Source organism: Haliaeetus leucocephalus, unplaced genomic scaffold (genome assembly GCF_000737465.1).
Source record: "Haliaeetus leucocephalus isolate CR32 unplaced genomic scaffold, Haliaeetus_leucocephalus-4.0 Scaffold165, whole genome shotgun sequence".
Taxonomy (NCBI): Eukaryota; Metazoa; Chordata; class Aves; order Accipitriformes; family Accipitridae; genus Haliaeetus; species Haliaeetus leucocephalus.
In genome coordinates this window covers 133454-159596 of record NW_010972601.1, presented here as the reverse complement: position 1 = coordinate 159596, position 26143 = coordinate 133454, and the positions used below count along the sequence as shown (strand labels likewise).

General features: G+C 52.9%; 1 protein-coding gene across 1 annotated transcript in view; it reads left to right on the top strand.

The window, feature by feature from the left end:
- Window positions 1-26143, top strand: part of KSR2 (kinase suppressor of ras 2) — a 77514-nt gene that overhangs the window by 33496 nt on the left and 17875 nt on the right. The window contains exons 6-14 of the mRNA XM_010563369.1: window positions 2784-2853; window positions 3538-3621; window positions 5978-6045; window positions 7628-7752; window positions 10366-10534; window positions 13527-13568; window positions 13887-13953; window positions 16228-16276; window positions 16994-17361. Of these exons, the coding sequence (XP_010561671.1) occupies window positions 2784-2853; window positions 3538-3621; window positions 5978-6045; window positions 7628-7752; window positions 10366-10534; window positions 13527-13568; window positions 13887-13953; window positions 16228-16276; window positions 16994-17361 (1042 nt within the window). The remainder of the gene's footprint in view (window positions 1-2783; window positions 2854-3537; window positions 3622-5977; window positions 6046-7627; window positions 7753-10365; window positions 10535-13526; window positions 13569-13886; window positions 13954-16227; window positions 16277-16993; window positions 17362-26143) is intronic.

The following is a 26143-nucleotide window of genomic DNA, read 5'->3' as shown; positions in this document are numbered from 1 at the left end:
GGCGAAGGAGAGCGTGGAGGTTTTGGGGTGTTTTGGTGGAGGGTGGCATCCCCCGGCATCGGGTGCCCGGCTGCGGGGGCTGTGCCGCTCTGCGAGGATGGATGTGCTGGTTGGCATCGAGCACCACCGCGGTGTTGAGGAGCAGAGTCTGGCCTTTGAGGGCCCCTCCGGGTGATGGGAGAGTCAGAAAAGGGATAGGTGCTCAGCCGGGGGGTCCCTGTTGGGCTGCTCAGTGGGTACCGGCTGCGTTCTTCCCTGGGAAATTATACCTGTGCCCATTAAATACCACCTCGGGGGGGGGGGTGGAATCCTAAAACTGCCCTCGTACACTTGTGCGAGGGGAATTATGGTAAAGAGAGCTCTGATTTTCAAGCCATAAAGGAGGTTGCTGGTGATAAATGTATAAGTAATGACTGACACCCGGGCAGGGGAGGTCAGGAGACATCAATCGTTGTGGGGCAGCTCAGGGTCGTCAGCGCAGGGCGGCGAGCTGCCAGCAGCAGAAGGGTGGAGGGAGGCAGGGAACTGGCTGTTGTACTTCAAAGCTCATGAGGGTCGACTTATCCCGCTGCCGTGGGGGCAGCCACAGCACCTCGGGTCTGGCACTTCTCCACCACGGGGTCCCTATGACAAAGCCTGGTCCCCCTGCAGCGGCAAGATGTGCTCCTGTGGCCACGAGGTTTTGTTTTGTTTTCTTTTCTTTCTTGCAATTATCTCTAATTGTAGCAATTTGGGGGTTTTGATAAGAATATTTCTCCTGTGTGTGTGTGGGGGAGGGCTGCTGCATCTCCACCTTCCCTTTGGGCATCACCCTGATTTAATATTGCAGCGGCAGAAACAGCTTTTCCTCTGGTTGGGCATCTCACATGCACAGGTTAAAGGGGAGAATCACCAATTAACTTCAAAGCCCCCCAAATCCTTGGGGCCGTTCCCATCAGCAGTGGGATGCCTCCCCCTGCCCTCCTGCAAACAGCAGGTCTATTGTTAAACGCTGCGATCCTTCATGTATCGCTCCCTCTAATGAACATAATTAGCCGTGAATCACGTAGGTCTCATTTTTGTTAGGAGGTTAAAATTCCCGATACACTTTAATACATTTTTGCAGTGAGCACATTTAGAAAGTAATTAAAAGGCTCAGCCGTCTTTGCCTATGTCCCCTCTCCCCCTCCCTGGGATGGCAGGATTTAATTGAGGCCAGCTGAAAGTTAGTGGAAATAAATTGTGGCTGATAAAGCGGAGGTTGTAATTTAATTCTGGGAGAGGAGCTGTTCTTGCCTGGGTGTTTAGTTCATCAAGGACCGGTGTTGAGGCGGGGAGGGGGGAACTTATTTGTATAATGTGATTTACTGATGAGAAAGTGACGTTTAGGGAGGAATAGTGCTCATGCGTGGAGTGGTCCCACTCTAAAGCATCATCTTTGGGGCTCGCAGGCATCCTGGGAGGCTGCAGATATTGGGGCAGCGGGAGGGACGCTGGTCCAGGAGCCCAGGGTTGGCTCAAGGGCTGGTGAGAAGTGTGGGTCAAAAATATTGGCATGGCGCTGGTGTAAAACAGCTTTCCCGGGGCTGGGGGCAGCAATTACCTTAATTGACTTTGTAGTCCTTCAACATCTTAATTGCTGGCTGTGCCCGAGGGGTGATCGGGGCCGAGGTGGTGAAATAAGAGAAGGAGCCGGAGCAGCTGCTGGCAGGAGGTACGGGAGATGGATGCGTTTTAGGATGCTCCCAAGACTTTTAACAGCGCCTTGCACAGGAAGCGGCATGTAAATGTAACCTTCAGAAAGAGAGCGCAATTAAAACACCCTGCTGCCCGCTATATTAAAATGGGATATTAAAGCAAACAGTGGTTCTCCCCGCTCGGAGGGATAATATCGAAAGTGTATTTAGTGAGGGATTTGCTGGCATACTGAGCAAACGGCCGGGCTCGCAGCTGGGCGCTGCCGCTCGGCTCTGCGCCGCGGCGGCTCGGCTCGCCTCGTGCCGGGGCTGGTTGCTTGTGCCCGGGAAACCTCTCGAATCCCTTATTGAAAATCCAGCCTTTGAATCCCTGGCACAGATCCCCCCCAGGGCTGAGCATCCCACGGGACAGGAGCTCTCCTGTGGCCACTGCAGCCGGCAGGAGGAGGATGAGGGTCTCTGCCCTTGCTGAGGCTGAAGGGGGATGTGGAGTCCAAGCACAGCACCGGCGCGGCTGTGCTGCTAATTACCTGCTGGCTCCAGCCGGCGCTAATGAACTTATCTCTTTTTCTTTACCCAGCCAAGGTCCCGTTACCCTTTCTCCCTCCTTTTCCCTTAGAAGGAGATTGCCGAGGCTGCTTTTTACTTTGTTTTCTATTTGCATATGAGTTAAATTGCCTTCCAAGTGGCTGACGCTTGGCTTTTTGTTCAGCCGCAACCGCAAGACGTGATGTCTTATTAATAAATGATGCAGTTGCCATTTTAGCTTTGTTTTCACTTTCTCGTTTGGACATCGTGACGTGGCTCCGATAGCTTTGCAGTCCTGCTCGGTGTGCACGTGGGTGCATCACCTCCCACCTCTCTCCCTGCCCCAAACTGGGTGCTGGGGGCTGTTATGTGGGGCAGGAGACCCTGGTTCCCCACAGACCCAAGCCAGAGGTCTCTTGCTTTCTAGAAAGGGAGCCCAGCAGGGCATCTCTAAGGGGAAATATCAGGCAAACCCGATTTTTTTGTGTGCATCCTTTGCTCCCCTTCCCAAAAGCTTGAACCCTGGCTCTCACCTTTATTATCACCTGATGGTTTTCCCTGTCTCTCCTCTTCCCACAGATACGCTGTCAGTGCCTCGCTGGTCCCCGCAGATCCCCCGTCGAGATCTAGGAAACTCGATAAAACACAGGTACAGCAACCCTACTGCAGCCCCGGCTGAATCCTCCCCGATGCTGGGGGATGAACATCTCTATTTCTATCTCTGGTCCAGGACGGGGGGCTCGGGGCCGTTCCCCCTGTTTCCCATGCTGGGCTGCACTGTCCTAGAAGCCTATTTAAATTCCATTTCAGTTCAGATTTGGTTTAGATAAGGCTTGAGTCGCTATCAATAAAAGCCATGTATTATCCATGACCTTGTCAACCTTCAGCAGATTTCCCATCTCCGGATTATTGCCCTTCTGTATCTACCTCAAGAAGGAAAAGCACTAGAAATAGTCTCAGTTCTGCTATTCAATGGGGCAGCTGCTTCTCTGACAGGCTGGAAACTTGGGTCCCCAGGGGAGGGAGGTGTTTTGGGGGGCTCTGGCCACAGCCTAGGGTGGGCAAAGCTGGGGAGCCGCAGCAAGCCGGTGGCTAATGCCCATCGTGGCCGGCTTGGATCCACTTTAGAGCAGGCTGTGCCCTTCTGCATAACCAAAGGGGGGGCTCAAATTTGTGCTTTGGCATCCCTAGAAAGATGCCTCGACACCTGCAGCAGTGTTTGAGCACAGCAAGGAAAGGATAAATCGGGAGTCGGGAGATGTTCCTGCAGGAGCACGGATGGGGTGGAGCAGCTTCATCTCTCCCTGGCCACTTTTCGCGTTTCTCTCTGCAGGTTTTCCACCAAGTACTGGATGTCTCAGACCTGCACCGTCTGCGGGAAAGGAATGTTGTTCGGCTTAAAATGCAAAAACTGCAAGTACGTCATGGTGCCGGAGCTGCGTATGTTGCGAGGGGGATAATTATGGTTTTGCTGGTGGAGCTGAGCAGGGGATTGGGCATGGGGAGACTGACCAGCCTCTCACCAGCTCATCCTTGCAGGCATTTTTAATGAGATGGGAAATGGGGTGAAGAACATGCCAAAATGGGGCTGAGGTCGGGTCTGCGTGCCGGCGATGGCAGTGGGGTCCTGAGGGATCATGCTGTCCACCAGACCTTGGCTCTGCTCGCACCGGAGCTCTGAGTCAGATCCTGAGAGCCTCCCCCCCTCACTGCTGTCCTTGGCCTGGCTTTAGATACCCACGTTTATAGGGTTATGTGCGGAATTATCTTTAGGAGATGGGGGGATGGATGCGCTGGAGGGGCAGCTGAGATCGGCTTGGATGAGAGCATCGCCTGCGTGCAGGGTAGCTCTGGCATCAGGTGGGTTTTGCCCACAGCCTTGGGCTGTATCCTCTATTTTTTTTGCAGCAGCAAAAGTCTTGGGGGCCTCTGTTTCCCAGCAATGTTGTGGCACCAAGAAGCCAACCCACCCCAAACTGCAATTAAGCTGTGGTGCAAAGAAGAGGGGCCGTGCTGGCCGTAAAATTGGGCAGGACTGGAAAAAGATAGTGAGGCAGAGGCTGGGGCCACTTCTACTGCTTTAAATCTGGCAGAGCCCAGCTCTTACACAGTATCGTGCAGCCATCAGCACTGAGTAAAGCTGCTTCTGGAGACACGATTGCTTTTTCTAGGGATGGGTGCTGGGAATACACCAATCATCTGTGGGTAACTGATTTAGCTGGAGCTATGAAGTGATAATGATCGCTGTTGCCATTGATTAAACGCTGATAAGTTAGCAAATTGGGATTTAAACCTGGACAAGAAATGCCTGGTTAGTCTGCAGTTGGTCGATTATCATATATATATATATATTTTAATGTGGTGATTCCTATTGCTCAAGCAACTGCTGTGCCTGCCTGGGGCTGGTCCCTGTGCAGGAGGAGGGATGCTGGGAGGTGCCCCTGCGATGCTGCGGCTCCGGCTCTGTGTCGGTCCTGGTGCCTGTAGCCTCTCAGAAAAGAGCAAATAACTTTTTACAACTGGGGAATTTAGGGTGAACGCAAAGTATTTAGGTTTACCAGCTTTGCTGTAGCTGCCTGGCCCCGGCACTGCTTTCCCCAGAAACAGGAGGGGAACAAGCAGGTAAAACAAACAAGCAGACCCCAAACCCCCCAAGCCTCAAACACCGAATTAATCTCTACCTTTCCCTCTAGGAATGGCTTTGTAATAAAAGCTAACATTCACGGCTCCTGAATTTTCATTACCCAGCTCATTGACTTGTAGCTGCCGTCTTTTTTTTTTTTCATCATTTACCCTTGTTTTTTAAATCCTTTCCTCTTCTTTGCCTTTTCCCCCTGTGGCTCTCCCTGCTCTGCTGGGGCTGCCGTGGCAGAGCATGAGCCGGGGACTCATTTCCATCCCTAATTAAGAACGAATGGGAAGGTTTTGGGGCAGTGGGAGCCTGCTTATGCCTATATGCATGACCTAGGGGTGAAGCCCTCCATAGACTTCTGCCCCAGCTCTGCGAAACCAGGCAAAGCTCTGCAGAATATTCAACGTAGCCGTAAATGCTCTCATTATTTTTGTTAAATGTCCTGGTAATAAAGCTAGGAGGGGAGGGCACAATCGCAGAGATTCATTGGGAGCCAAAGGGGGCCAGGGCAGCCACTTCCTTCCCCTTGCTACCCCTGAATTTAATTAAGCATAAAACAATGTTAGCGCTGGATGGTGGTTGGGGGTAAGCAGCTTTACCCTGAGTGTAGGTCTCTGCCCATTTTATTTCAGCTGAGGCTGGCAGAAATGACAATTTTGGGTATCCTCAAGCTGGCTGGTGGGTGCCTGCTCCCCCCTCCAGCCACCAGAGAAAGGGGAGAGCCGGGCAGGAACCCCCCAAACCAGGTTTGGGGGTTCCTGCACCCCTCCATTGGGACAGATGCACCCACCGTGGCTCTCGTTTGGCAGCCCCTGTGTCCTCCCAGCCAGCCCCCCTCCGATGCTCCGGGACATGCATCCCGTCCCGCTTCTCATCACTGCACCCACACCCCGGGGGGGGTGGCTTGGGAATTGCGGGTGGAAGACCCGGGAGGGTTTACCCATGGGGACCGCTCAGGCAGCAAGCACCCAAGGGCTGTGCACAACCGAAATATTACATCGAGTCATCTTCCTGGGTGGAGAAAGGGTCCTCGGGCTGCAACGATGCTCCCTGCTCTGAGCCGCATCCCTCCGGCCGTACCGTGATGCTCCGCATCCCTTCCGCCCTCGCTTCTCACGCCTTTTATTCTGTCCCCTGCTAGGCTCAAGTGCCACAACAAATGCACCAAAGAGGCCCCTCCGTGTCACCTGCTGATCATCCACCGCGGAGGTAAGGGCCTTTCTTCCCCCTTCTGCCTCCGTGGATGTTGCCGCCAGGTAAAACTTTCAAAAGCCCCCCGGGCGATTCGGGAGCCCGACCCTCGCTGACGGACGGCTGGCGGGACGGAGGCTCCCGAACCGCTTGGGCGCTCTGTGAAAATTTTACCCACCGTTTTTTCCGCTTGTAGGGAGACGAGCCGTTCGGGGCGAGGCAGATTTGCATTGCAAACCACTTCCACCCACCCTTCCCCTGCCTCCTTTTCTTTTCAGATTCCCCACCGCACGGGGTAAGTGCAACAGGTTTTAGCCTTTTGCTACCGTCGAGAGCTTAGGGCGGACGCGTGGGACCCGAAATCTCCCGCGGCGCTGTCGGTGCATGGGGGTCCCCACGACGGGGATGCGGCCGTGCCCCTGCGGATGCTCGTGGTGCTTTTGGAGCTGCCTTTATCCCGCTCTCCTCCGGGAGAGCCCATCCTAAAATCCACAGAGGAGGGGAGAACTTTGCAGCAGGACGACGGGCGTCGCTTCTCACCTCTTTTCTTCTAGATTTTGGCCGAGTGCTCCCTGATGGCCAGAGGACTGCAACCGCCTAAGGGAAACGCTTCCAATTACCATTGCCTTGAATTTTGAACTTTTTAAGGCTGTTACTGTGTGTTAAATACCACCAAAATCAGTCTCATCCGTTTAATCACGGGGAAATGCATTGTGCTGGTGGCACCTCGCGAGGCGAGTGGGGATGCTGTGGCTCAGAGGAGGGCAATTTTGCAGCCTCCGCTCCGGCCCCCATGCCCTTGCTTGCAGGAAATTTGGGTGGAAGGGGCAGAAGACCGCCCTGTCATTCTCCAAGCTGCTGCAAACCCTGACCAGGAGCAGGGAAAGCAGAGCCCCGTGCTGCGGGGGACAGGTGGGCGCCTGGGATGGGCAGAAATTGGGGTTTACGGCTGCGGTCTGTGGTGTTGCAAGAGCCGGAGCTGCTCAATGTGTGTTTTCGCATGGGAGCAAGGAGCAGCATGGCTTTGGGGCGGCCTCAGCATCCGTGAAATAGCCACCCCTGCAAAAAAGCTCTTAAATACATTGCCTTGCAGCCAGCCCATTCCTAAGTCCCCTGGGGCTGCAGGCTGGCTTTCCCCCCAAAAATCTCCCTGCTGAGAGCAGGAGGCTCTGAGCCGGCTCCTTGTCCCCTGGCCCTCCCTGAAAAGCTGCAGCGAGGAAGAGGATGGTGCCCACTCCTGATGCTGGCTGATGGCCCCCAGCTTGTGGGGGTGGCTGTAGTGGCTGCTGAGCCTCCCCGAATTGCAGCCCCTCAGCGGGAGGAGAAGGGTGTTGTTCACAGCCCACCATGGGGGGCTTTAAGCCCCCCATGTCCCGGGGAGGGGTTTGGCTGTAGCCTGGGTGCAGGGGGGAGCCCGAAGGCTGGCTGCAACCCAGGGCAGGAGCTGAGCGGCTGGAGATGCCGCGGGGTATTGCTTTGGAGAGCGATTCAAGAGCGGTTTGCAAGTGCAGGGTGACCCCAAGTGCTCCTTCGAAGCTTTGATGTGTCTCCATCTCTCTCCCCCTCCTCTCCATCCCCTTTTCCCCTCTCTCCCTTCTTAATCCAGCAAGGTTAGTCCGGACAGAGTCGGTGCCCTGTGATATCAACAACCCCTTGCGGAAACCCCCCAGGTATTCGGACCTGCACGTCAGCCAGACGCTCCCCAAAACCAACAAACTCAACAAGGTGAGCTGCTCCACTAGCCCTGAACACCCCCTTTGCCCCCACCCCCTGCCAGAGGGGACCGGCCCTGTGTCACCAAAATATCAGTGGCTTTTGCTGGTTTTTCGTGTGTGGCTGCTCTTGTAGATGAGGGTCCCAAAGCAGGTGACATTTTCAAGTGCCACCCTGTTTGCCTCGGCTTTTCCGGCAGGGATGCTCCTTGCATGAGGAGCAGCAGCTTTCCCAGGGCACGTCCTTCGGGATCATCAGTCCCGTTTGCTGGGTGGGAGCACAGCTCGGAGAGTAACTTCTTAAAAGAAGGAATTTAAGAGCGAAAGGGGCTGAAGGAATTTAAGAGTAGGAGGGGACCAGTGGGTTGTCCCCAGGATGGGGCATCTCCCAGCCCCTCAGCCATCTGCCAAGACCAAGCCTTGCAGGTGGCTCCGTGGGTCTCCAGGCTCATCCACCACTGCGGGACTGATGTGTGTGTCAGTGCGTGGGTAGGAGCTTCCTAGAAACCTGCTTGGGGGCTTAAATTAAAAAAATAATCCCGTGGACTGGTGCTAATTCAAGGAGCAGAGTGAGGGTGAGCTTGGTGTTGAGGCAGGATGAACCTCGCTGTGAGCAGAGCTGCGAGCTCCTTGCCCTTTGGGTTTCCCAGTGTGGTTTGCACCCACCGAGGTTATTTCTTTTAAAAATAAAATGGGATCAGCACTTTCAAAATAACCTGGGTCCCACTGGTCCTGCTCCATTGTGGCCTTTCAGTCTCCAGATCTAAGCTGAATTTGGGGTGGTTTGAGGTCTTTACTACTTCCTGAGACTTCCGTAAATAACAAATTTATTGTTACAAATAAAACAAGCCCAGAATTTGATTGTGTCCCTGGCAAAGCTGGTGGAGCCAGACCTGACAGTGCACTTGGCTTGCTGGCTTCTGCCCTGCATTAATAGCAATAAAACCAACATGGGGTTATTTTTGATGAAATTTAGAGCCTGTTGCCTTCAGTGGAAAATTTCTCATGGGCAGCCAGAGGTAGCACAGGGTGAGGTGTTCGCAGGCTGGAAGTGCTCGAAGCGAGGGAAATCCTTGGTGTGATGGGGAACAGGTCATCAAAACCCTGGCTTCCCAAAGCCTGGCAGGACCCCCCAGCTCCTCCCAGACCTCAGCATCTTCTGGCTCTCAGGAAAGGCTGGGTACCGGATGATGCTCTCTTGGATGCAGTTTTTAAACCTAAATCTCTTAGGAGATCCTTAGTCCGATGATCTGCTCTGTTGTTGTTGTTGTTACGGGGTGGTGCAAATGGCTTTTTGAGGCTGGAGAGCTACTGCAAGTATTCAAAAGAGAGAGAGATGTGTTCTTCTTTTTAGTGCCCGTCCTTCCAGTGATTTGTTTCATTTTATTAGAGGGCAGCGGGGAAGCAATTCGGCTCACTGATAAAGGCTTTGGGTGCGAAGGGCATCAGCCCTGTTTCTCCTTCTGCCGCGCAGTCCTTTCACCTTTCCTAGCTTTTCTCTAACCAGACCATGATGATGCACGGTGTGTGTATCTCTATTTATACATTTGGCTTTGACCTGAGCACTCCCATTCTGGTTAAAATTTCCTCTATAAATGTGCTTTATGCAACGGGGCCCCTTCTTACTTTAATGTTTCTAAAAGCATTTCTTTAGACATACCCTGTTCTCTGTGAATACTATTGAAATCTTATTGTCAGTGGCCTTTGTTGGTTTAAAAAATAATTTACCTTGCCAATATTGTCGTGCATGTCAGGGTGGTCTATATAAAATGTATGTGGGTTTCCTGGAAAGCCCAGCTCATTTAAAAATTAATCAATTTGGACAAAATTACCTGCTGGGGGAGGCTTGTGCAGATTTTCTAACCTTGGAAGAATCTTACCATGGGGGCACCTGTCTGGAGATGGGAGCGCTCAGTGCTGCTGAAGGTCAGACCCTGTTAAGTATCTCCAAGTTGGACAGCAATGTCACGAGCAAGGTGGGAAATTCTGGCCTCAATTTTCCTTTTCAGATCTAAGATACCCAGGGAGGTTTTCCTCTACGTTAGCTCCCAGGTGGTCCTTTCTCACCCATTGCAGCGTGCCCTGGAGACACGCACCCAAAGCTGCTGTCCTTGCCTTGATTAGGAAGGGTCAACGAAGGGCAAGAGATGTCTTGGGATGTGTTGGCTGATCTTTTCAAATCTGCCTCAGCTCAGCCCCTGCTCCAAGCGAGGCACTGGGGTTTTGGCTCAAAGGAGGTCAGCAGAAGTTGCCAGGTCCTTCACGCCTCTAAGAACCAAGCCCCAGGGATGTGACCCCCAACTCTGGTCTTGATGGCCATGGCTCTGCAGAGCCAGCAAGGTTTGGGGAGCCCTCAGCCCTGGGTGCGTAGCATGGAGGGGTTTGCAAAGGAGCCCCATTTCTGGTGTGAAATGGCCTTGGTGCAAACTGTGAATACAGACAGCTTTAGAAAAGGCCAGGCTGGGGCTCTGGTTGTTTTCTGGGAATTCTGGAAATGGGGGACTGGGATGACCTGTGTAGCTCTCGCTTGTCACCTGGGGTCCTCTATGCTGCAGCACCTTGGGTTGGCACCGGCCGGCACCGCTCTCACTGGCTCCTCTCTTCTCTCCTTCCCCGTGTCCCGCAGGACCACATCCCGGTGCCCTACCAGCCAGACTCCAGCAGCAACCCCTCCTCTACCACCTCCTCCACACCGTCCTCGCCGGCCCCACCGCTGCCGCCCAGCGCGACACCCCCGTCCCCGCTGCACCCCTCCCCGCAGTGCCCACGCCAGCAGAAGCAGTTCAACTTGCCAGGTACCGTGGGCTCCCCACTTCCACGCCTCAACGAGAAGGGCTCGTGCCCTGGGGTGTCCTCATGGTGAGGATCTGCTCCAGCTGCTTGCCCGCCTAGACTTCCAGTGGGATGGGGAAATGTTGGAAGCAGAAATGAGCAGCAAAGATGAGTTTAGGATAATTCAGGTTGGGACGGATCTTGGGAGTCAAACCTTGTGCTTGAAGCAGGGTCAGAGCTCAAGGATTGATCCAGTTTGGTCTTGAAAACCTCCAAGGATGGAGCCAGCACAACCTCTGTGGGCAACCTGCTGCGCTTGAGGCTACTGAAACCTTTCCAGGCATGACTTCTCCGTGGCGTGTGCCCACTGCATTGCCTCAACAGCAAGTGGGAAACAAAGTCTCACCCCTCTACGAGGGTAACTTGAGTTAACTTCACTGTGTCTTTGGGGTGACAGGCCTCCAACGAGCTTTTTGGCAGTGCGTGTGGGGTGATCGTGGGGAGCAGCTGATGCTGGGGCTGTCTGACATAGCTTGTCCCACCGAGTCTTGTCTGTGTACCTGGGACCCATCTGCTCCTGGAGCTCAGTTTCTTCAGGGTTGGTGGAAGAGGCAATTTGTTCACGGTAGCTGCAGGACACAGGAGTTGCATTAAATGGCCAAAAAGCTCCTCCTGGCCTGAGGAGGTGCCGAAGTCTGTCTCAGCACGGCTGCCTTCGGGATGTCCTTGGGGCAGTGCTGCTGCTCCAGGGAAGGTCCTTTCCTGGAGGGGAATGGCTCAGCATCAGTCCTAGCAGTGTGGAGGGGCTCAACTGTCCTCAGCCACCCACCTACCTCTCCAGCTGCTCCCAAAAAAGGCCTGGTGAGGGGAGAGGAGGGGGAGCCATGGCCCTGACCCATCACTGAGATGCTGAAGCACTCACGGCTGCCCCAGGGCCGGTGACCCCTGTTTGGTCAGTGGCCTTGAGCCTCTTTGACGGGGCAGCAGCTGGGGGGTTGGGACTCCTCCTGCATCCCAAAACCCCCAGGATTAACTAACTGATCTGGTAGGAAAGAGGGTCAAGGCTGCTTCTCTGGAGGAACCAGACGGCACCTTTGTGCTCTGCTTATCCTGCTGGGCTATGGTGATTCCTCCCTTCCGTCTTGACAAGCCTTCAGCTAGAGAGGAGGAGGAGGGAGGAGAGGGGGGATTTGACTGGCAGGATCCATTGCCACAATAACAACCATTTCCAAAAGCTGGGAAAAAAAAAACCCCAAACCACCCACCAACCAAACAACACGGGTCCTTGTGTGCCCGGAGAGGCTGCAGCTGTGCACAAGTCTTGCTCGCTGGAGTGCCTGGGGCTCAGGCGGGATGCTGGAGGGGTGGGAGGAAGACAGCAGAGGAGCTGTGAGGAAGCACTGAGCACCCCAAGGAGCAGCGTGACCTGTCCGTCAAGGAGGGCCTTGGCTCCTTCTCCAGCTCCCCAGGTTGGGATTTTGCCAGCCACAGCCCTTGAGCTGGGAGGATAGTCCACAGCGTGGCTGCAAACCTGAGAGCACGGCATGGGTTTCTGTGCCAGTATAACCGAGTTCGTGGTGGTCCAGCCAGAGCTGAAGCATCCTGATGTCTTGGCAGCATGATAGCTGGACTCGCAGCGATTAACATCCCTAAACTGCTTGTTGGGCAAGCTCTGGACCCCGTCTGGGTCTGGGGGGAAGGGACAGAGGGTCCAGCATTTGGTGACCCTGTCATGCATCATTTCTGGAGCAGAGAGCTCCCTGCAGGTCTTTTGAGATGTTATTTCATGTTGTTTAAAGCAGAAACCACAGAAGTAACCCCCATAGTGGGCATCATGATCTCCATACGGGGACCTGGACATGCTGTCACTACCGCCGCAGCTGAGCCAGCGCAGGGAGCCGCTGGCACGCTCACCCAGCTGGCGGGGTGGAGCGGGGCAGGATCAGACCCCAGCAGCTTGGTGAGGTGGTTGCTCCCTGCTTTCATGCCCATGATGAGCAGAGCCCTGTGGCAAACGGGAGCCGGTCTGACACAGTTACTGTGCTTTCATCTTCCAACATGGGAAGTTCTCCATGGTTTATCTCATCAAGATGGTCATCTTGGGGATTAGGATTTGAGCTTGGAAATTGCAACACGGTGACCTTTTTCTGCTGGAATTACCTTTGAGTCTCCTTTGATCTCGGCTCAGGGGTGCTCAGGTCCCGCTGCAGAGCTGAGATCGGTGTTCAGGGTCTCGAAGCTGGAGAGGAGAAGCTGAGGGACGGTCTTTGGGGTCTTGAAGCTTAAGGAGAAGGTGCCAAACTCTGGTGGCCTCAGCAGCTCTTTCTTGCTTCATACCCATCACCTGCCTGCTTGCATGAGTCAAATCAGCCCATGGGCTTTGCCCACTGGCGATGGGGAGCTGATGGAGGGTACCACCACCTAGAGCCCTTCTGCAGTGCTGGTTTTGGGCAGTGGCTCCAGGGGCTGCTGACAGCCGCCGGCTTCTTTCAGGGGACCAGGAGGCAGGCAGGGAGCCCAGGAAGGACATGTCTCCGAAGCATGGCAAAAATGCACAGTTAGATTGGCTGGATCGGGCAAAGATGGGGAGCAGCTGCAAATCCATTGCTCAGTGTCTCCGTGATGCCGAGTGGTTCCCAAAGCCTGGTCGGGAGCTGAGCACTCAAACCCCGCGGGCTTTTACTGGCAACCAGGTGTCCAAATCCCACTGGCAACACGGCAGATGACATCAACGCTCTCTAAATGGTATAGAGCAGTAGCTGATGGTGGCAAAAATTAAGTTATAATTTAGCCAGATTGTTAGAGGGCTAACGTCTTAATTTTTTGGCCTGGGCACCCTACGTGCCATCGTGGGTAGCATCCTCTGGAGAGATGGAGGTGGGAGAAGCTGGGTCATGCAGAGGGGGACCCAGACCTGGGGCTGGCATTTCGTGGTGCAGGACTGGGTGCAGGTTGGGGTCTCTTCAACGTCTGGCTCTGCAGGTCAGTGTTTAACCCCACTTTTCTCTTTTCCAGCTTCCCATTACTACAAGTACAAGCAGCAGTTCATTTTCCCAGGTAAGCCTCTTTGAAAGTCTCCCCTGTAATGTGGGGTGCTGAGATACCCCTTAGGGGGGTGGCTGCATGGCTGGCTCTTCTAACCCCTGGATTTGTGCGGGTGGATTGTGCTGGGGTGGGATTTCTCCCCCAAACCAGTACATTGCTGCAGGACCGTGCACTACTAAGTTGCTGCAGGGCTGGGTGGCCCTAAGTTACACCCAGCTTATAGCTAAAGGTGTAACTAAATTGGACCTGGGGACGAAGGGAAGTTTTCAGTGGGATTTAGTTCCCTTGGGTGCCTCCCAGCCCGCTCTCACTCCATTCTCTTCTCCCCAGATGTGGTGCCCGAGACGCCGACCCGAGCCCCGCAGGTGGTCCTCCACCCTGTCAACTCCAACCCCATGTGAGTGCCTCCTCCTCCTCCCGGAGACCTTCACCTTCCCCTCCCCAGGCAGCGCATCCTCTGCACCCCACCTTCTCTGGGCACCCATGGGTGCTCCCCTGGCTTTGCAGGACCAGTTTGGGGCTCAGGGATGCCTTTAGGGCAGGTTGGGGTGGATGGTGGGGGTGAAGCCCTGGTGCTCCTGCTGCACGAACGCAGCTCATGGCTCTGGCTTGTGTCTCGAGGAGGAGAAAGGTTGAAAGGATAGCGCAGGGGATTGATTTATAACCTACAGCAATGCACCTGCCCAGCACTTCGCCATCAGGAAAAAAAAGACTTTTAGTCCAAGGCAAAACCCACGAGACGCCAAAGCCCAAGTGCTGAATCTCTTACTAAATTATAAGCAGAGAACCAGGGTCTTTGAGATAATTTTAATAAAGGCAGTTCATGCAGCCCCACCTGTAATATTTTCAAGCCCAACAAACTTTGCACTGAAATTAGTTTTGAAATGCAGTATCTAATTGGCATTAGGACCAGCTCTCCCCAGCACATCGAGTCCGAGCTGCTCTGCTGAATGCGGCATTCGCCAAGGTCCTTGTGCCTGCGCCGCCCCAGCAGTGACATTACAGTTTAGGATTGCTTGCCGATCCTTTTTATAAATGCCATTTTTGAAGGATTTTACAAGCCAGGAGTTTAACAGATAGGGTCTTGCTCCAGGCTGTGATGTGGGATGTGGTTTGTTTCCAGCTCACCCACGCTCTCCAAACTGCATTGGCAACTGCCGGGGGGTCCGGCGGATCTCGCCTCCGGGGGAAGCGATGGGAGGGATGGGGACAGAACTGCTGTCCCCACTGGTGACTGGTGGCTGGGAAATTAATGGCAAAGTGGTGAAGTCAAAGCCTTTTTTTTTTTTTTTTTTTTTCCTTTTCCTTCCCTGCCTAAAGCAAGATATCAGGCGTAGGGCTGGCAGACTTTTGTGGGTAAATAGCTTTCAATATGCAAAATCTGTGATCCTTCTCTTGCTCACCCCACTGAAAATAACCTGTGGGAGCCATTGAGGTTACCCTGGGCTTGGCTGGGTTAAACAGCAGACTGCTTCGGATACTCGGGAGACAAGTATTCGTGCCTGGGTTAAAGATCAGGCAGGAGGAGACTGCTGCTCCTGCAAACCGCCTGTGCATCGTGATGGGCAGCAGAAGCCGTCAGCATCTACCTGGGCTTTCTGTGCTGCTTAAAATATCAGCATTGGCTCCTTCAGTATATGCACCTGTGTCTCCCCTGGGATTTATAGCTCTTTAGTGGCAAGTGAATGGGATAGGAAGCACAGGACCACAGCGTCCGAGTGGTTTGGGGAGTGTTATGCCTCTCCTGTGATCATTGCTGTCTCGGGGAGGGGATGCTGTTATTTATGCTATTGATAATAATAATTTAGAACGTATTTATATTATGCTCGAAACCACCCGAGCTGCTCCGACTGATCTTCCCCACAGAATTTCCCTAATTCCGTGTTAACTGTCGGGTGCAGTGAGACCCTGGTCATGGACTTGGTGGTGGGAGGCGCTGCGTAAGCGGAGAAGAAAAAGAGGAGCTCCTGGCCCAGAGAGCTGGGAAACTAGAGAAATTCAAGTGCTCTTACTGCAGGGGAGGGTCTTTGAAACCTCCACTTCTCAAAAATAATTGAAAAACCTGTTTTGTTCTCTTCTGGCTGCTAATCAGCTGCGCTTGTCGCTTTGGCTGGCATTCGTTGGGAAGGTAATTCTGATCTTAGAAACCACCTAAAAATGCCATAAGTGCATGCCCCAGTGCTGCCTTGAGATGGTCAATAGCTGTGAGGGTGTAAATCTGTCCCTTACGCTGGGTTAGCTGGGGGTGATGCCTGTCTGATGTGCCCTGGCCTCGGGGCTCCTCCTGGGGCATGTGGTGATGGTGCATCCTCCGCACCGCGCGCTTTGGGCGATGGGATGGAGACCTGGTCGTGTGCTCCCATGTCACCAAAGCCATCCTGGAACTTCACGCATCTGATATTAATTAATGCAATAACTAATATTGCTCATTCCCGCTATCGTCCCCCCCTCCCCTGTGAGCACCCAGGGCTGTCCTGGGAGATGGAGGCAGCCAGGGTATGGGTGGGAAGGGGTTGCTCTCCCAGATTAGCAGCAAGCCTGGTACTTCTCCTCCCTGATCCCTTTAGTCTTGGTGCAGAGCAATGCTGCGGGAAGCAGGACTCGACGCCTGCATGTGCTCCCCACCTAACTGTGTTTCTACCTGGCGGTAATTCAGTAATTCTTTTAACAGCCTGGAAGGAAACCCATTGCTTCAAATTGAAGTGGAGCCCACCTCGGAGGTGAGATGGCTGGACTCGCTCCTGTGCTTAACGGGCCTTTATTTTATATATATCTTGGGGCACATTTCACAGGAACCAGTTAAGCTTAGCATCTGTGCAGTGAAATTGCTGATAATTGAATTAATGGCCAGGCCTGATCCTGCCCAGGCATCTGTGTCCCCAGCCCATGAAGAGGGACCCTCATGGGCTTTGTCTCTGCACTCAAGTTTATAGTTCAGTGAGCTTTTCTGAGAGGCATTAAAAATGTGGTGGAGGGGAAGAGGTGGAGGGTGAGGACAGGGATGCAGCTTTTAATGGGTGTTGTAAATCCTGTAGAAAGCATATACAGAGCGTCAAGGGAAAAGTCAGACCCATCCTGGGGGGCTGGGCGTGCAGACCGGGGGGTGCCAGGGTGGGAGCAGTCGGTATTAGTGGAGCACAGCTTGGCCAGGGTAGGATGAAACACTGCTTTCAGACAAATGAATTAAATGCTGCAGTGTGTCACACTCTTGTGTTTAACCCTGGAGTAAAAAAATGCCTCCCTGTAAAATCTGGGTTTCTGCTGGCTTTGCATAAAACGCAGCCGCCCGGTTGCCTTTGGAAGGTACCTGCCTGGTTTCTCTGGGTCTGAGCAAGCAGCAGGTGGGTTAAGTGGGGTTTTGTCCACGTTACCTTCCTCGGCTACAGTTTTTTTCCCCTGTTTTATTGTGCTCGCCTCCCTTTACCTCCCTGCCACAGAACGAGGAAGGCACCGAGGAGGCACAAGAATCCGAGGACGACTTTGAAGAGATGAACCTCTCGCTCCTCTCTGCACGCAACTTCCCCCGCAAGGCCAGCCAGACCAGCATCTTCCTCCAGGAATGGGACATCCCCTTCGAGCAGCTCGAGATCGGCGAGCTCATCGGCAAGGGCCGCTTCGGGCAGGTCTTTCACGGCCGCTGGCATGGGGAGGTGGCCATCCGCCTCATCGACATCGAGCGGGACAATGAAGACCAGCTGAAGGCCTTCAAGAGGGAGGTGATGGCGTACCGGCAGACCCGGCACGAGAACGTGGTGCTCTTCATGGGAGCCTGCATGAGCCCTCCCCACCTTGCCATCATCACTAGGTAAGCCCTGACATCTCGTGCTCAGCCGGAATAATTTTTTCTTTCCAAAACACCTTGCTGCAGTAAAACATTACTGGGAGGTAAGGCTGGCCATGCCTCCCTGCCCTAGCAAAGGGATGTTCTCCATCTGCTGTGATTTATGCTGCGAAGCAGATGGCAAACCCATCAAAGTGGGTCCAGGCAGATTCATCTCCTGTAGAAGTGGAGCTTGAGACAGGAATGGTTTGTTTTAACCAGGAGGGATGTAACCTGGTGGGATTCAGCCATTTCTATCCTGGTTTGTTGGGGGATTTTTTCCATGGTGCCCCGGTCAGGTCCCTGGGTGGGTGGTGGGGACTGGACCCTGCTCGACCACTGCCACAGCATGGAAAAGCCTCTAATTGCGTAAAGCAGCCGGTCACTTGAGAACACCAGGTTTCATGAATAACTTGGTGCTGTGAAAACAGCTCGGGTGTCTGAAGGCTCAGCAGGGTGCAAGTGTTAGGTCCAATGGTCTGTGAAATGGCCAGGAGGGCAGCAGAGGCGGGAAAACAAGAAGCTTGCAAAGAGGTCTGGTATTCCACAGGTCTGGAGCCCATCCACAGGGTCTCCTCGCTCCCGAGGAGGTGGGAGACCTTGCAAGACAAGTCAGTCTCCTGGAGCATTTCCTCCCTTTCCCAAAGCTGTTGTCTTTATTTATTACACCCCAAACCGCGTATGAGACTAATAGGAATGAGTTTGGGATGGGGCCAGGGGAGGGAGATTGGGAACTCGAAGAGCTGCTGGCTGAGCAGCTGGTGATGCTCGGGGATATCGCAGCAGGGTGCGGGGATGAGACTGCTGGAGGGGGGCTTCTTGCAGCTGCTTGGGGAGCAAGCTGAGATTTGGGGTCTCCCAAACCATCTCAAACACATCCAGAGCTGCTTTGGTCTCAAGGAATTCCCACGTACCTGCTGTCACCCATGTGCCTGGTGGGAAATGCAGCACCGAGCATCCTGGCATGTTCCTTGCATGAGTGGGCAATCATGAAATCCCCGGTGGCCTCAAGGCAGGGAGGCTGCAACTGCTCCCAGAGTAGCTGTTGTTGTGTGAAATACATTTATTTTTGAGTATTCAGTTATTTTCCTCACCTCTAGACTATGTGCTCAGCCACGGGGCTTGAGGCAGTGCCGCTTTGCCTCCCACCACAGGTTACCTTCTCTTGGAGAAGTTTCCCCAAGGTGAGGTTGAATTTCCAGCCTCCTCTTGGCAGCGTTTCAAAAAGCCTGTGCTGAAATGGCAACGCTTCTGACAGCCATTAGTGATGAAATATTGCATCATCCTTTCCTAATGTCCCCTTGAAAGCGGCACCTCCTGGCCCCCCGGACCCAGCTGGGGCGGCTCTGCAGGTGCTGGGATGGGGGCTTTGCTCTGCTCCCCTCCTTGCTCAACAGCGAAGGATTTCAACCCAAATTTGTGGCTCCTCATGCCATCACTTGCTCGCTTCCCCGGTGGGTTCATGGGCTGCATTTGGCTCGGGAGTTGCATCCTCCGGAGACAAGGTGACTCCAAATGGGAGCTGGCTCTCCCCAGCTGGGACTGGAAAAAATATGCTTTTTATTTTGGACCAAAAAATAGTCATCTGGGAGAATTCAACAGCATTTCAGATCTCCATCTATTAGCTAGCTTCAGGCCAAAAGCATTTTGAAAAGTATGTAAACACATGTATTGATCGATGCGTCAGAGACCCCATCCATGTGTTACACCGTGTTGCTGCCTCTACCCAGAGGAAAACGCAGCTTCTCCATCCTGCTCTGCTCTGCTCCATGGTCCCTTTGCAGCCCCTATTTGCTCAGCTTTTCAATCCTATTCAATATCAAAACCTGGGCAATATATTTATTTTTTTTTTTTAGCTACAAAGTGTTTTCTATTCTAATGCCTCTTTATATAATACCATAAAGGTGCCATTTTTGACAGTTTGACAAAATAAATATGTGCACTGCAGTAGCTTGATACATTAATATGAGGTCTGTGAAGCGCACTGCTCGGCTTGCTTTTCTTCCCAGCTGCACTCACTCCTTTTTTTTAAGGTCAAAGTACAGCTTTATTGGATTGTCCTAAATATAACCTGTGCTCGCAACGTCTCCGAGCATTGCCTCCTCTTTGCCTACAACCGGCAACCCGCTTTTATCCGTATTCTTCGAAGGTTGAATTAACATCACGATAGTTTTTCAATTGCAACTGGAAACCTGCTTCATTTTCTCCTGCTGGGATTTCTGGGGTGTGATCGGCTTGTGGCCAGTGCTGGTGCTGGGCTGGCCACGAGGATGCAGGAAAGCTAAAGCAGGGGGATGCCGGAACAGGGCTCGGCTCAGTCTCAGGGACTTTTTGGGAAGCCCAGGAGTACAAGAGTGCCCATCCCTTAGCCCAGAGGTAATTTCCAGACTCAATTTATTCCCCTTTGATGTTTCCCAAGGGGCTCTGTTCTGCTGGTGCTTCCCCAGGAGGCACCTCTGGGGCTCTCGGGGCAAAGCATCCCTTGCATTTCCCAGGGTGACAGCACAGGGATGCTCCCTTGCCTTTGTGCCTGCAGTCCTTGTCTGGTCTCTACTTGGTTGAACTTTTCTGGGGGCTTTTTGGGACATCTCTGATCATCTCCTGTGGGAAAAAGCCTTCTGGCCATGTGGAGGTCTCCATCCATACGTGTTTCCTTATCTGGTCCTGCTTCTTGGAATAGACAGGTCTTTCCTAAGGGATATGACAGCCCTGGGGACTCTTCTGCCATGCCACGGGTGGGAGCTGCTGCTCAGGCGTTATAGGGAATGACTCTGGGAAGAGGACAATGTGGTGTGAGCTGGGCTGAGAAGGGTCAAGGATACTGGGAATAGTCCAGGATGTGGCACTGGGGGAGGAGGGAGGCTGGTGACCCTGCAGAGGGGAGAGCATCACTCTTCAAACAGGATTTTTTCTGAAGAGACTCAAGTTTTCCCTGTGGGTTTACAGGAATAACTTTAAACCAGGCTTTGCTTGGAGTGGGGGAAAATCAGTTCCAGCTGTCTGATGAGGCTAATTACAGATACAAATCCAGGATGTCCGAATTTCCTCACCCGCTCCTCCCCGCGCACATCCCCAGCCCCGAACTGGCTGTGTGCAGAAGAGGCCCCTTTTCTTCTGGATGCCCAGAGGTGGTCGCTCGAGGACATTTTTTTCCACCAAGAAAAAAAGCAATTTCTTGCAGCTGTAAAAGAAATCTCCATTTTCCTGCCGGCACGCTGGAAGCAGCTGCCCGTCCCTGGAAGGGGCTTTACCATGCCGTGCCACCCAGTGCTGCTGCAAGGGGGTTATTTATAGATGGGTTTATTTTTACTTTTTCACATCCCTACGTTTTCCTTCCTGCTTGCTTGTGATATTCAAGGATTGCCTCATTAGCAGAAAGAAATCTCTCCCCTCCAAACAGCATTGACCCATGGGCAAAAGCTGGAAGGGGAAACTGAGGCAGCAGCTTGCCAATGGCATGATGCTTTGTGTTAATGCTCAATTTTCTCCATATTAGCCATTGGTCTGGCCAGATGACTGGGACCAGTACTGCTTAGTATCTTCATCGCTGACATAGACAGTGGGATCCAGTGCACCCTCAGCACATTTGCAGATGACACCAAGCTGAGCGGTGCGGTTGATATGCCTGAGGGATGGGATGCCATCCAGAGGGACCTGGACAAGCTCGAGAAGTGGGCCCAGGTGAATCTCATCAGGTTCAACAAGGCCAAGTGCAAGGTCCTGCACATGGGTCAGGGCAACCCCCAGTATCAGCCAGGCTGGGGGGTGAAGGGATTGAATGCAGCTCTGCTGAGAACTTGGGGGTACTGGTGGGTGAAAAGCTGGATGTGACCTGGCAATGTGCGCTCACAGCCCAGAAAGCCAACCCTATCTGGGGCCGGATCAAAAGCAGCGTGACCGGCAGGTCGAAGGAGGGGATTGTCCCCCTCTACTCCGCTCTCATGAGACCCCACCTGCAGTACTGTGTTCAGCCCTGGGGCCCCCAACTTAAGAAGGACATGGACCTGTTGGAGCGAGACCAGAGGAGGGCCACGAAGATCATCGGGGGCTGGAGCACCTCTCCTATGAGGACAGGCTGAGAGAGTTGGGGGTGTTCAGCCTGGAGAAGGCAAGGCTCTGGGGAGACCTTATAGCAGCCTTCCAGCACCTAAAGGGGGCTTAGAAGATGGGGACAGACTTCTGAGTAGGGCCTGCTGTGATAGGACAGGGGGTAATGGTTTTAAACTAAAAGAGGGGAGGTTCAGACTAGATACAAGGAAGAAATTTTTTACGATGAGGGGTGGTGAGACACTGGCACAGGCTGCCCAGAGCGGTGGTTGATGCCCCATCCCTGGAAATAGTCAAGGTCAGGTCGGACGGGGCTCTGAGCAACCTGATCTAGTTGAAGATGTCCCTGCTCATTGCAGGAGGGGTTGGACTAGATGACCTTTAAAGGTCCCTTCCAACCCAAACCATTCCGTGAGTCTGATTCTTGAGTTGTCTGTTAATGCGACTGTCTGGGTCGGAAAGGAAAGGAAGAAATTCAGCATCTTTTGGCAATGGGAGGTGGTGACTCCAAAGAGCGCTTCCATCAGAGCCGCTAATAGATTTTCTCTTGGGTAATGAGCAGTGGGGACAGTTAACATTCATCTTAATTAGTCTTGAGCAAGAGCGAATGTGAGCCTTGGTGCTTTGAGCGCTGCATAATGGATAGCACGAAACGGCATCAAAGTCCTCGGCCCAGTGGAAATGAAAGGACTGAAAAAATGCCGTGTTTGCTGCATACAGGCAAATGACAAGTTGTTTTTGCCGGTGTTGAATGAGACAAAGCCAGGCCTGGGTAAACTCACATCAACTCCTTGGGGCTCCTGGTCCCAGCCCCCATCAGTGGCAGCATGGGGAGGGGAGGTAAAACCTCAGCCACCCAGGAGGTCCTTCAAAGGACAAAGTCAAACAGTTTTCTAATGCTATTAAAATGGCTCGAGCCACCCATGAAGGTAATGGATTGCAGAAACTACCAGGTTTTAGGATTCTGGGTGTTCCTTCTGGGGGAAAAAAAGGGGGGGGGGGGTTTTAATGCTTATTGATCCTTCCCGAGGCTCCTGGGTCTTGAGTCTGTAATGAAAGTGGGGGCATCAGCACGCTGGATGCAGCTTTCGGGGGGGGCACCCATGGCTCTTGTTGGATGGGAATGTTGTTTGCAAGAAGGGAGCGAGGTTAGCAGGTCTGAAAGCAGGAGAGAGGAGGTTTGAGGTGGAACTTTGTCATGCTTTGAGCTCCCGCTGACTTGCGTGGGGGATTTGGTGCAGCTTTTCTAAGATTCCTTGGGTTTTAGTTAAAAGCTTAAAAGTGGCACTAGAAGCCCATGCAAAGACCCAGGGATTTGTACCCTGAGATGATTCTGGCTGGGTTTTGGCCCCTCTCTCATCACGGTGCGATGCCAGAGTGACTCTGAATTTACAGGGTGCAACTGGGAGCCAACTCGATTGCTGCTGGCAATCCCACCTGGGGCTGCATGGCCGTGATTTATGTCCCTGCCGTGATGTGCCAGGAGGACCAAAGAGAACATTGAAGAACATTAGAAATTAAGCTTGACCATGGCAGGACTATATAAAAAGAATTAATTTGTCGAAGGTGCCTTTCAGCAGAGGAACTTGGAGTATATCTGCCAGAGAGGAAGCATCTCCCAAAACCCTTCCCTAGAGCTGGTGGTTAGTGGGAGGGAGCTGAGTGCTGAGGCTGAACAGAAACCCAGGCCCTCTTCTCATGTGAGATACCAAAGATGAAAAGAGAGTTTGCTCTTTTTTCCTCTGTGGCAAAGCAAACTGGCTTCAATAACAGGGAACAGGTTACCTGCCACGAATTAATAGGGAAGGTGTGAGAGCGAGGGGTGGGAAGAATATCTGAGATGCTACGGCTGTGTCTTACAGGATAACTTGCTGGCACTGCATGGGCTAGTGTTGGGGTTTGTTAAGATTTTATAATTTATTTCTATGCTGGCTTTTGGCAATGTCTAATGCTTGGCTCTGCTGCTGGGAGGAGCAAGCCCGGCTCCTTGCAGGGGATCCTCTCCCATTGCCGGGCATGGGGGAGCTTGGACAAAGCTCGGCTTTAAATGCTTGACTCTTCCAAGCCTCTCCCCGTGCCAAACCTCCTGACATTTACAGTGTCCCAGCCTAGCTGCAAAGGATTTGGGACTTGTAAATCTCAGTGCTCAAGGAGCTGGGAGCCAAGCAGATGTTTAACGTAATTTGAAGGATGGGAGTAAAGGGGAAGGGTGTAAGCCATGGCACTTAAGACAAAACCGACTGGGGCTGCTTGGTTTTTCCCTGTGTGGGTGCTCTGTGGGGCCAGGATGGGCTGCGCAAGCCGCTGCATGCTGCTTGCAGCCAACCCGTTGTTCTCTTCAGGGATAGCCATGTTGGCCATTTGGGCTTTAATGAACAACAAATTGGCTTTTTCTCCACACTGCAACCCAACCATCTCAAAATACATCCTATCAGCCTTCTTTCCTGCCCTGGAAAGTTAAGTAGGCGCTCCAAATCCTGCTCAACAGGAGGGAAACTGAGGCACAGAGCTGCCACATTGTTTTCCTCCATGTCAGGCTGGAGCCACGCATCCCGGAGCCAGGCATTTCCGAGATGCCTTTCACGTCTGGCCCTTCTCTCCCCACTCGTGGGTGTATTTTGGGAGCAGAAGCCATGAGGTCTTGCCTCCTGTAACCCTCCCCACGCTGGAGCACCCGCTTTGGGAGCCAAAGCATCACCTCCTGCCCTGCCTCTCGGTTGTCTTCCCTCCTTTTACTTTCTGCTGTGTTTCCCCTTTCCTAGCAGTTAAATAATGGAGCTCGTAGATCATATAATAAATAGGTATTGACTTCATGCCACAGGCTGGATCAGAATTGATTGACCCGTGGGAATACACTCCGTTGCAATCAATAAGAGGCCATCAGGCTGGATAAATCTTGATAACGACTGACAACAGGAAAGTCGATATGTGTATTAATATATACATTAAGTGAGTATATATCTTTTGCCTGGAGACAGCATTGCTTTTGGCAGCTTGTGGAGTGGGATGGGTTGGGGAGGAGACCGAAATATCCTGAGCAAAGAGGATGGCAGGGATGGGGAAAGGCAGCGGCTTGATCTTCTGTGAGGGTGTTTGATGTCGAAATAAGAGCTGGCTGCTTTGGTGCTGGCTGAGCTTTTCTTACCCATTGTAGCGTCAAATCCACGCTGGCGGCTGTTCGTTAGCACCGCCTTAACGTGCTTCTCTGGCGGGGGATGCTCGAGGGGGAAGTTCTCCTTTGTATTTTAAAAGTGTTTCAAAATGCCATGGAAATATTTCTGTTTTGGCCGTGACTTCTTGAGGAAAGTACTTAACGCAGCAGGACTCGGCGCTGAGGCACTTTACTGGAGAGGAAGGGATTTAAGCGGGTTTTTAAGGGAAAGCCTGTGATTAAGTGCCCTGCTGAGAGATGGTCCCACTAAGTCTTTCTGCTTGTGCCAGCTCTTCCCTTCACTGCTAAGTGACATCTCAGCACGATTCCGTACGTTTTTTGAGCATCCTCAGTGCTGGGGATCCTCTTTGGGGCCGGGGAGGGCTCTTTGCTGGGGCAGGTCGTGGGGGACCCCTGTGCTGGTATCCTCCTGCCTAGCCAAAGAGGAGGCTGCCCAGGGAAATAGTTCCCTCCTGTGACAGCATTATTAATTTTTTATTAATAATAATTATTATTACTATTTCAAAGTGGAGTTGGGTTCTAGTGAAGCAGCCGTCACGATCAAAAGACTTGCTTCTTCCCTCTCTTCAAAAGGAGGGTGGTTTTTTTAATTTCTTTTCCTTCCTGAAGTTCAAAATAGCAGGAGGAGCACGGTGTAGAGAATATATTAGCCTCCTTCAAAGGCAAGGAGAGGTCAAAGAGCCTTCACACATCCCCGTGCACCCAGCCAGCCCTCTCGGAGCCGATTACGAGCGCACCCTTTCAAAAGGCAGCAAGTGCCACCTGAAGCATCAAGTATTTTCGGATGACTTGTTTGCAGCCAGGGCTTTAGATAAGCTGCTGGAGCCTGTGGCTGCTTTGCATTCACCTGTCTCTTAGCTCTTTTCCCTGCAGCTGTAGCATGGCTCGTCTCCTCTGACACTATCTCCTTCAAATAAAAATGCATAGAGTTTGCTTTCTTTAAATAACTTGTTTTTTTCCGAAGCGACGATGGAGTTGGAGCTACTTTTCGGGGAGGCTGATCCCCCTCCTCCTCCTCCTCCAGCCTTCGCGGTTTGGCTGCGCTGGCTGTAGTTATCTCGCTTGCCAGCTGCTGGGAGGAAAATTTTGCTGCCTAAGTAATATCCATCGAAGGACGACACTTCCATCGGACAGAGATAGCAAGTGTGGGACGAGGGGACCATCGCCTCTTCAGGGCTTTTCTATTTCCCTACACTAGTTTTGCTCTGCAGAGGCTTCTCCATTCAAAGCAGGAGCCGGGTCGCTGCGAGCTCCAGGCTGGGGACCTGGGCTTTGCTGTGGCCAAAAAAGTTGCTCATGGCAGGTAATGAATTCCCCGCCTTCCTGTCAGGCTTGCTTTGGGAGACTTGGGTAAGGGTTCAATCCAGAGGTGGAGTTTGATGGGAAAAGTATTTTCACCCCCCGAGCGATGCCGCCAGAGGGGCTGAGCTCTGATGGATGCTGATGCTCGGCATCAGGTCTGCGGGCTCCCGGTCAGGCATTTCATGGCACCGCGCTGCCGTGAAGCTTTTGGCTGCTGCTTTCCTCCCTGGTCGTGGTTAGGTGAGG